Raw genomic sequence first — 10,942 nt, forward strand, 5'->3', positions numbered from 1 at the left:
GAAGCGCACACCCCACATTCCCCCCCTCAGAAAACACTGCCCCGAGCAAAGGGTTGTTTGGAAAACATAGAACAGAGGAAGCCTCTTGCCCCTCTTAGATTTCGCATCGCTCCCATCTCTCAATTTTAATTCCCTCGCTTTAGATTTACTATTTCTTTTGTACTAAAAAAACCCTTTACACTGAAGTTTCTAAAATAGAAACAAGCTTTTTAAGGCATTTTGTTTCAGGCAACTGACCTGGAAAGTTAGGAATTAAGTCATACTTCAGTGATAAAGTTACCTACTTCCTTGCTTTTCACCCCTGGCACCACTGAGCAATGTTCCAAGGCAAATAAATGAGAAAAAATAAACAACCCGACAAAAAAAAAAATCACCCCCCCCCAAAAACCCAAACCCAAAATACATTGCCACCTGCAGTTTTAGACTGCAGTGGGGTAGTTTCAAGCCTCCAGGTGAAGTTCTCATAGGAGCAGTGAATGATCACAGAATATGATCAAGTGACGGAACTTCACAGAAGAGGAAATAATTAGGAGGCAGATTAGGCTAGATTAGCTAACATCACAAACTGAGCCTCAGATGGAAACAGTAATCAAGGGCTGAGCACAGACTAAGCTTTAAGATCAGAAGTGCAAAACAAAGTCTAACTCAGGTTCAAAATAACAAAAGAATCTTGTAGATTCAACCTTGAACACACAAAGTGATGTTGAACTTAAAACTCATCACTGTTACTGATAAACAAGAGGGAGGAACTGAAAGTTAGTATTAACTGGAATTTTAATACACCACACTTGGAAACATTAAGTACTTTAACCCCAAGATCAAGGATTATTCCACTTCTGCTCATCAAGGGAATACTGTTGCTTTGCTCAACATGGGCAGTGCTTTGAGATTAGAGAATCATTTGCACATACTGTCTTAAAAAAAAAAAAAAAAAAAATCCATGAAGCATGTTCATGGATCAACAGCCCACTTCCCTCCCACCACTTCCATAAAGAAATCACTGCTCAATACCAGTTTAAGTATAATTTTAAGTTTTAATACTAAGATCGTCCCATTTCTCTGAAGCTCAGAAGCCTGCATGCTAACTCACAAGGCCTGGCAGCTGTGGGTACACGACACTCAAGCCTGGTCTGCACATATGCTCGTGTGAAGGCGACGGTTATGGTGCTGCAGAAGCTTCCTACGCTTGTAGCAGCTCTTTAGCAACACCACTACAGAGTTTTGATCTTTTCCAAGAACTGGCCCTATGCTAGTGAGACAAGGAAGAACACTGTTTCCAATACTTTCTTAGAAGCCAGCTTTAATTTTCTTCCCCATCAAAGCAGAGCCTGCCATGCTAAGCAATCTAGCCCAATCAAGGCAAGGCTGGTATTTGTATAAGCTTAAATGTTTAATCAGACACAGTTGAGAAACCTTTCTAGAATTTAATATAAAAACATTTGACATTTCGTTAATGTAAAGTTGTGCACATGTTGAGAAAATTGTCATCTGAAAGAAAATTCGGTCTTCAAATATCTTTATTGGAAGGCCATGCACTGCCTTCTGTTACTGTATTTCAAATCACTGTACATTTACTTTGAAAACACTGTCTGCATTTTCTAGTACAAAAAACTAAAAATTGTTTCAGGAATGTAGAGAAATATTCAACTTAAATAGCGAAAAAGTGCACCATAATTACTGCTGCACTGCAGTCATTTCTGCATTTCCCATTTCTTAAATAACTATCCTGTTTTGATAACACACAATATAAAGAGCAATTATGAAAAACTGAGACATTTAAATACACTAAGTTATTGAGAATAACTTGTGGGCATGGGGTAACCTATCATAGGAGCAGCACCAGTGGCAGGGTAGGCGTACTGCTGCTGGTTCATGCCATTGTGCATGTTGGCAATGTTACTGCCGTACTGCTGCTCGTAGCCGTTCTGGTATGCTCCTGCGGGGTTACCGCCGGCCCTGAAGCCAGCCTGCATGCCTGCAGCTGCAAAGCCATTCCCAAAGGGAGTTCCATTGCTGAAACTCTGGGTGCTGTAAGCCCCGTTTTGGGTTTTGGCTCCAAAGTCTCTCTTGCCTAGCGCACCATAGGTTCTCTCAAAGTTCTCCCTCTCTCTAAAACTACTAAATCCACCCCTTTTGCCCGCAGAGTATCTGTCACGTCGGTCACCTCGGGAACGACCTAGTGAGAGAGACAAGACAGTTATGTGTATTATAAAGGCTCTTGAGTTCAGCCACGCACATTTCATTTTCTGTCCCAGGAATGCAAACAGACTATAAAAGCTTTCCAGGTGCTCACTGGACTCCAGTTAGATAAAGCTGCCTAACCTCTGAGGAGATTCACACAATCCCCACTAACACAAGTGGTATCATCAAGGCAAAAAGTGACTTTTACCCTGCCAGAAGGACACTTGGGTCCATCTTTTTTCCAAGCCACAGGAGACAAAGTCACAAAACTGAGTCCACAAATGTTTTATTTCAGGGCAAGTAAGAAGTGTCTCTTTGGCTTGGCACTACCCATAGGGGCACCACAGCATAGGCTGGAAGCATATGGGTGCTGGCTTTTGTTACTGATGTTAGTAAATACCTTTTGAGGTCACCATAACAGGTAACTAAACCACCTTCCACATCCATTTTGGAGAGAAGCTTGAGGTGGAATTTAGTTTCCGTTTTGTTCTGAGAGGAAAGCTATGCACTGAGGTCAAGAACAGCACTTACCTGAACCTCTGTCTTCAATCAGCTGAAGCAATTTGGGGTTGATGGCTTGATTAGCCTCCCGAAGCACAGAGATGAGGTCATTTACTTGCTTAATATTGTTAGGAGTAAAGAATGTGTATGCTGTGCCTGTTTTGGTACTGCGGGCAGTTCGTCCAATTCGGTGGATATAGTCCTCTGAGGAGTTAGGGTAGTCATAATTGATGACAAATTTCACATCTTCCACATCTGTAAAGTGTTGCAGTGTGGCAAAAAGCGAGGTACAAAGTTTTGCACACCACAACAGCCAAATCGAAGATAAACATTAGACAAGAGTATTTTAAAGGAAATAATGGCTGCAAAGAACAGTGTTAGAATCATCCATTTCTGCAAGTGTATGTATTGTGGAAGAGAAAGTTACGCACACTCCGTCTGATCCCGTTCTCATCACCCACCCTGTGATCCAAAACCTTACCATAAGGAGTGTGCATTTGCTTGTCATTCCCAACTCAAGAGTCCCCTTTACAAATCATCAAGTGACATCTGAAAGCTTCTTGCAGTAGGGCCACTAAAGCTCACAGCAGCCTCTTCATGTGCTCATTTGAGGACCTTAGAGTAAAAACACACAAGGTCCTTCACATACACACTCATTAGAAGCTCAAAAAAAAAAGGGCCACACTGCTCGTCTTGCCAAGACCTTTGAACCGCAGCTGCAAGAAAAACATACCTGTCCCCCCAAAGTCACCAAGTTGTTTTTATGCACTGTGTCTTGTCTAGGCAAGCGCTTCCAAGAAGCCAGGGTTCACTTGAGAATGTGTCTCTCTCTGGCAGGTCTCGACATGACGACTATGTATAGGTGGAGGAACTTCGACTTTCAAAGGCATTGAAAAGCCATTGCTTTCCTGCCCCACTTGTTAAAGTGAGAGGTGGACTTTTTTTTCTCAGATTTCATGTGCCAGTACTCACCAATTTGTACAAGGCTTAGTGCATTTTAAAGCTGCTCTCTCCATTTCATGGTTGAAAAAAATTTCATTGAACATTGAAGTTTAAAATTATGTTCTTCAACATTTCAAAAAACTCACTGAAATTCAAAGACCCACAGATCACAGCAGACAGTATGCACAAAACTAACAGTACTGCACCATGGCAAATCATGCAAAGCATGGAGAGAAGAGAAATACCAGGGCAAAGTGAACTGTGAATGAAACTGCTTATTTCATGAGAGAACAGTTTATGGGGTAGTAGTTTAAAGGATGATCTTTGCCTTTTGAAGATTACTGGCACACAATGCTCTCAGCTTTCACCTCTCTATTTGACTGGAAGCAGCCAGCCGATCATTTCCACTAGTCCTCCATCCCCCTCGAGTCCTCCGATTGTCATGCCTAGGCCTTGCCACAAAGACTGCACCTTTATGTGAAGAAAACTTAGAAAAATGCAGAGGTTAAAGAAAGCAATAGACTTTCTTTAAAAGCTTTGGGCAACTGGCATTTACGAGTTTTACTAACCTAGACCTCTGGATGCAACATCTGTAGCAATCAGGATTGGTGCTTTTCCATGTTTGAATTCTGTAACAGCAAGAAGTGAATCAGTTTTTTCCTTAAGTAGCACACATCAGAGGCTTGCAGAAATTGCTGGAACTCACCATTTAGAACCCAGTCCCGCTCCTGCTGACTTTTATCACCATGAATACCCATCGCTGGCCACCTGAAAATACAGAACCTGATTGACTCAAGGAGGCTCCTACAGTGGCTTCATTAGTTGAAGACAGGGCTACTGGCAAATTCCAAAGTTAGTATGGGTATCGTAACTGACAGCTGGTGTCACTCTGACAGTTTTGATTCTTAGCTGTGGTGTCAAGAGCACACTCAGACTATTGGGGCTGCTCAGTCAAGCTCCAGTGTATTACTCACCCATCTCTCCTCATTTTTCTGGTAAGATCATCGCAACGCCTTTTGGTTTCCACAAAAACAATTGTTTTGTTTTCCTTCTCGCTCATGATTTCTTCCATCAAACGAATAAGCCTATTACACAGAGATTATGGTTAGAGCTTAGACTGATTTATACTGTACAAGTTCAAACAGACTTCTTGCCTTTAAGTTGTCTCAGACTGATGCCAAAAATCCATCAAGACATTGATTTCACAGTCCATGAAGTAAACTGACAGAAAACACAAGATGCTTTGCCCCCAAGGACTACGTACTTGTCATCTTTCTCTACATCATGACACACATCCACAATTTGAAGGATGTTGTGGTTTGCACTCAGTTCCAGCGCACCAATGTTGATGTGCACATATTCTTTCAAGAAATCTTCAGCCAGCTGCCTCACTTCCTTAGGCCATGTGGCACTCCACATCAGAGTCTGCCTGTCAGGCTAGAGAAGATGATCAGGTCAATAAAAGATCAATATAGGGTCAAGTTAAATGCCCAATCGAAATACTCAAGGCTTGCACTGTCCTTGCCTTAATAAGCATAGTGGCAGTGGTTTGTATCTACAAAAACTGCATGAACCATTTATACTCACTCTTATCTGATCCACAATTTTTCTGATCTGAGGTTCAAATCCCATGTCAAGCATCCTGTCAGCCTCATCAAGGACAAGGTAAGTACACCTCCTGAGATTGGTCTTTCCAGCTTCTAAGAAGTCTATAAGTCTTCCAGGTGTTGCAATGCAGATTTCCACACCTAAAACCAAGCAGACCCATCAGCTGAAGCAGTTTCCACGTTGCCTCAGACACAGAAGCATCAAGGCTGATCCATACCTCTTTCCAGGTCACGGATTTGTGGTCCCTTTGGAGCACCTCCATAAATACACGTAGACTTCAAACGACACGCTCTGCTGTATTCAGCAGCTACCTGCTGCACTTGTTGGGCCAGTTCACGGGTCGGTGCCAGCACAAGACACTAGAAATAAGATGCCCAGCTTTGAGTTCAATACCCATTCGAAGGTCCTGGTCTGACACTAATTTTGAGTGGAAAGTTCAGCGCCAGATTGACCAAAGTACATTAAAGTAGCCAAACCAGCAAACCAAGTTACCTGGCATCTCAACTACCACCAAACACTAATCTATGCCATAGGAAAGATACTTGAAAGTCACTAGCTTCCAAGGAATGATAATTTCCAAAATGCAACCCAAAATCAAACACCTATCCCTGTTCTGTGCTATTATAAGGACAATTCAATCACAGCATATAGAATCGTCTTGGGAAACTATCACAACAAGGAACCACTTATTTATATAGAGATACAGAATGCAGCTATGCACTACAATGAGCATGGACAACTGGGATTGTAAAAGCCAGTCACACTCCCTAGAAATTAAAATCCCCTTTCTTTTAGGCATACTCACAATAGGTCCATCTCCCCGCTCCAGGAATGGCTGATGATTTATATGCACAATGGCAGGCAGTAAGTACTGTTTGGAAGAAAGAAAACTCTCATTACAATCTCTTCCCACCCTGCAATAAGCCAGGCCATACAGTCACTACTGAAATCCAGCAATATTCCGAGCCACAGTTAGAACTTACAGACAGTGTTTTCCCTGATCCAGTCTGTGCCACTCCGACCATATCCAATCCACTCAATGCAACAGGCCAACCTTGTGCTTGAATTGCAGTTGGTTCAGTGAAATTCTGCCTCTGAATTACCTCCATAACATTTGCTTGAAGAGAAAATTTAAACGTATGAATTCAGATGTTTCCCCAATCCAGCCTGAAGAACAACTAATAAGCTAGTCTTCACTTACCAGGGAAGTTTGCTTCATAAAAGTTGATAATTGGTTTTGGACAGTTATGGCCCCTAACTGTAATCTCTTTGCTTGCTCTGTACTGTTCAACTTCTTGCTGCAAAACAAAACACCAGTAATTGGAAATTAGCTTTGATACTGAAATTATATTTTAAGTACTAAAAATACCATATTTGTGCTTGCTGGGCCCCATGACCCTCAATGTGTTTGCACTTTCTCTTTACTTTTGCTCAAGCCAGATTAAGTACATACCGCAGTACGTCTAACTACATCCGGATGTTCTTGGTAGAAGTTCTTCTCAAATTTGGGCAGCTCATCTAAATTCCATTTCTTTTTTGTAAGTTTTTCCCCAGGGTTTCCAAATTTCTTCCCAGAGAGAGGTCCACCCCTACTTCCTCCGAAACGAGGGGCTCCAAACCTAGGGATAAAAGACATAACATAGAATGCAAGGAAAAACATTTTGGTCTTCTTCTTACATGACTTAGCCACCATCTCTGCAGTCTGCCCTGTAACCTTACAATTCAGGTATATAAACTCTACCTACTGAGGTTTCAGGACACGGGAACTTCAAAAACCATACTTTTAGCTGCAGATACCACAATCTGCCTTGGCACAATTCTTATTCAGAAGCTAAGAGAACGTGTCTTTCCCTTTTCCATAAAATGCAATCGAAAGGCAAGTTACAACAGCAAAGTAAGGCATTAAAACCTTGTCACTATCCCGTGATCAAAATGGTTTCCCGCACCAGTGACATCTCGATTGCTGAACGCGGGCAGGGGGAGTTACAAAACCTTGGAATAACTTCCCCGTAAACCGTTTCTTTCATGTCCCAAAAGACAGACTTCTCTGAACAACCATGTTTTATGAGGCAATGCGCTTTATAAGCACGTTAGGCGCGGTCCCTCGGTTCGGAGAAGGCTGATCTCGAACGCCCTGAGCGCAGCGCGGAGCCGCGCTGAGCCGAGCGCTGGATCCGAGCACGGAGCTCCTTCCCTCGCCCCGATGGCTTCCCCGTTTTGGCCGGGCGGGCGCTGGGAACGATCCTTCCTAGCACAACACAGCGCTCCCCGAGTGGCCGCTGCTTCCTGCCAGCGCTGTTTCCTTTGTCTCTCATTTCTGTCTACGCCACATTTTCCAGCCGCTGCCATTTTAGAGCCGGGGCTGGGCGGGGGGAGGAGGAGGAGGAACAAAGGCAGCAGCAGCACAGCCGGCATTTTGATTCCCCTCAGCCACCGCATGGCGGGGCCGGCCATTAACATCCGCTTACACAACACAAAGCTGAGCCGGCCGGCTCCTACCGGCCACAGCCCGAGCCTTGAGAGGGGGGAGGGAGGAAGGGGAACCGCCCTGCCAAGAGCTCCCTAAGGCTTCGGCACAGCCAACCCACTGACCCACAAACCTCCAGCCCGCCCGCCGCTCCCAGCGGGGCAATCGGGTTCTGCGGGGACCATCCGTCCTGGGGGGGCGCCCCCAAGGGGGTGGGGGCGAATCTTTTTTCCCCATAGGAAAAAAAAAAAATTTATAAAAATTAAAAATCCCCCCCCCGCGCTCTTCTCGGCGGTCGCACACCCGCGAGGGGTGCTCTGAGGCGGAAGAACCGATACAGTCGCCCACGATCGGTAGCCTAAAGAAACCAGATGCCCTTCCCCGGCCACCCCTCGCGGCGGGAGCGCTGAGGGAAGGGCTCAGGGCCCAACCCCCGCCCCGCCGCCATCTTAAATGTCTGAAAAACAACCCCGAGAGCCCCACGGGCGGGCTCAGAGTCCGGACGCTGGCGGCGGCTAGCGCCGGCCGTGCCCCCGGACTCACCCTCTGTCCCTGTCGCTGGAATACCCGGGCATGGCGATGGTGGCGGTGGGCGAGACGATTCCGGTCACTTAAAGCGGGTGGCGAAGGCTTGACTAAGTTCCGGCGCCGCTGGCGGGGGCCGCTCACTGTGGGCGCGCGGCCGCGCGGCCGCCGGTTATATAGGGGGCAGCGGGGGCTGCCGGGAGCCGGCGCGTGACGCACGCGCAGACTCCACCCCGCCGTTATGTAAGCGGCCCGAGCCGGGCCCAGGCCCCGCCCCCTTCCGCGTGGGCGTGGCCGCGGCTCGCCCGGCTGACCGGCTTTGGGCTCGCGGCCGGAAATGCCCCCCTTCCCGGGAGCCTCGTTGTCGCTGAGGGCTCGCGGCGCGAGGGGACGGCAATGGAGAGCTCTCGCTCCCAGCCCCGCCAAGCGCAGCCTTTCGGCCGCCCGCTGCCGCCAGAACGCTGCCCAGCTCCTCACGCTTTTTTATAAGGGCAAAGCCGGATCCTGCCGTCCGCACTGCAGCCCCCTTAGTTCTCACAGATGTTTGTGAAAATCCTCCTGAAAGAGCTCGAGAGGAGCCTGGGATTTTAACTAACGAACATTTTAACTAATAACTGATACCTCACGGTAGATTGGCCCCGTGCCCACCTGGGACTTTCGCTCTCGGAAGGAGCCTGGTGTGCAGATCCTTGAGAGCTGGAAGCAAAATAACATTAAACCTGCTCAGGCCAGTTCTTTTATACTATTACCCACTGCCTTTTATAAATGTTGATGAACATATACGCAATCAAATGTTTATACGTCTGTAACAAACATACGTCTGTAAACAGTTACCAGTGCTGTCTTTTCAAATCCCAAAGCAGGGCCAGTAACCTGAGTCAAAGGTCACCTGAGGTGCAGCGGCGCTGAAAAGCTGCTCAGAAGCACCGGATAAAAACATTCCATTCCCCAAGTGGACACTGCTGTTCACCCAGCCGGCTTTGCCAGGTGAGGAACAACCCGAGTGTCAGACTACCTGAGGCTTTACACGCACAAGAGTTGCAGTTTGGAGCACAAACACCCGCAGCCACCTGCGCCAGGCAGAGAGGGAAGAAAATGAAAACAACATAAGGAGAAGTGCCATAACAACACTCTCCTTTTATATCCTCCCACCTTCTAGCAATCCGTGCTTTAAGGCTTTTCTGGGACAAAAATAACTGTATTTGATGGCCATTTCTTCCCATTCTGGTTCTATTTATGCCCTTAGCTTGTAAGATACCATGACAATGTGTTTTATAGTTTCACTGTATGCAACCTCAAAAACATTTACTTTCCTTTTCAACATATTGCTGGATAAGAACAAGGATGATAAAACAATATGAGATAGTAGAAATGGTGAGTAATAATTTTCTGTTTATTTATACTGTTTGTGGACATTAGTATCTTCTGAGCCACTTCCTTTATAAACCAAAGCTGCAGTGTAATTTTTCCTCCTTTTAAAGCAATTCCACACTTCTAATTATCCTTGCCATTTTTTCCTTTGTTGACAAGAAATTCACAGCATTTAAGATCTGGATCCCATACAGATGTACATTATGAATGTATAAAGATGTTTTTGATCTGTTGTGTATTACTTTCTAGAGATTTTTTAAAATTGTTGCTAAGCATAGAGCAAGGTTTGCAAAGACTAGAGGTCTGCATGATATTGTCCTCAAAAGTAACCTGACCTAAGTCAGGCTTATTTGGTTATGAATAGCCATAGCTGTTCAACCCTCAGCAATTTCGAATTCCACCTTGCTCAACCACTTTTTCTTGTAATTAATTTTTTCTTTCAGTAGCACTCCAATTTGACTGATTTTGTTAATACTATCCATTCAAATTTCTAGTAGGTGAACCTCCCCAGTTTTTTTCAGTATAAACTTATTTAGTATGGCTTGTGAAAGACTTTTTGTCCCTAAACACTCCTATTAATACTCTACACTTTCTGACCCTACAGGCTTCCTGTTCCTGATGAGTCTTAAAAAGATTTTTGCAAAGGCTATAAAAAGTAACAAGTTATCAGATATTTTCTTGTTCTATTACATTTATCTTAACAAGATTAATTTGATTTTGTTTGTGTATAATTTAGTGGCTCCTAGTACTGTGCTGTTTAATCTTTCCAAGGTTTTAAAGAATTGAAAAGACTAAACAAAAACCCAGTCCCTGCCTTGTCTACATGCATTTAAGTCTGCAAGGAATTCCTTTCAATTTCCTGTGTAAGAAAACGTCCTCATTTTTCTGTTCCACCCTCCTAAGTTAAACATCATTAATTTTCCCGTGTTCTCTTAATTTGAGCCAATACATGGAAACAAACCAACACAGCTTTACAGAGCTGTGTATGTAGCAAATTGAAATCCGTGTTTAGTTTCGTTTCGATAGCACTAAGCTGTGTTTGCTTACAAACAAAAGCTCCTTTGTGTTCCTAAGGAGGTGTGTGCACTTGGATTTAGATCTACAGACGACACCCGTGGGCTGTTGGAGCTCACCCCACTGACTTTTAATTGCTGCCAGTCATTGTTCTTACAGTCAAATTTGGGACCTCAGCTGCTTTTGTCGTGCTCGAGGAGTTTAACGATAAAAAGGCACCATTTTTTTTCTTGCAACACAGAAATTCCAGAATTCCTGAGAAGCATGGAATACTGTTGCTCAGAAAGGAATATTGAGTTTCACCATCCAACCTCTCCAAAAAACTGTATGCTA

At 44.7% G+C, this 10,942-nt stretch overlaps 1 protein-coding gene across 2 annotated transcripts; it reads right to left on the bottom strand.

Annotated features, from left to right (window-relative positions):
• Positions 1–1,014: 1,014 nt before the first annotated feature.
• DDX5 (DEAD-box helicase 5) lies at positions 1,015–8,399 on the bottom strand. 2 transcript variants are annotated; one of them, XM_085077282.1, is made up of 13 exons: positions 8,267–8,399; positions 6,686–6,851; positions 6,434–6,530; positions 6,216–6,349; positions 6,038–6,103; positions 5,450–5,591; positions 5,212–5,372; positions 4,889–5,061; positions 4,599–4,709; positions 4,331–4,392; positions 4,194–4,253; positions 2,713–2,937; positions 1,015–2,176 (listed from the first exon to the last, which is right to left on the bottom strand). In XM_085077282.1, the coding sequence occupies exons 1-13, from the start codon at positions 8,272–8,274 to the stop codon at positions 1,791–1,793; spliced, it is 1,791 nt and encodes a 596-aa protein (XP_084933408.1). In that variant the 5' UTR covers positions 8,275–8,399; the 3' UTR covers positions 1,015–1,790. The 2 variants fall into 2 exon arrangements, with proteins under 2 accessions (XP_084933408.1, XP_084933407.1); XM_085077281.1 differs by having other exon boundaries at positions 8,243–8,399.
• Between the last annotated feature and the right edge of the window lie 2,543 nt (positions 8,400–10,942).

This window comes from Lichenostomus cassidix, chromosome 18, assembly GCF_008360975.1.
Source record: "Lichenostomus cassidix isolate B80296 chromosome 18, HeHo_3.0, whole genome shotgun sequence".
In the NCBI taxonomy this organism is placed as follows: Eukaryota; Metazoa; Chordata; class Aves; order Passeriformes; family Meliphagidae; genus Lichenostomus; species Lichenostomus cassidix.

Coding starts and splice junctions, on each gene's coding strand:
- DDX5 (XM_085077281.1), bottom strand. CDS start 8,274: ATGCCCGGGTATTCCAGCGACAGGGACAGAGG. Junction 4,710..4,888: donor GATGTAGAGAAAGATGACAA/GTACGTAGTCCT, acceptor TCTGTGTAATAG/GCTTATTCGTTTGATGGAAG. Junction 2,177..2,712: donor GATTGAAGACAGAGGTTCAG/GTAAGTGCTGTT, acceptor CTCTCTCACTAG/GTCGTTCCCGAGGTGACCGA.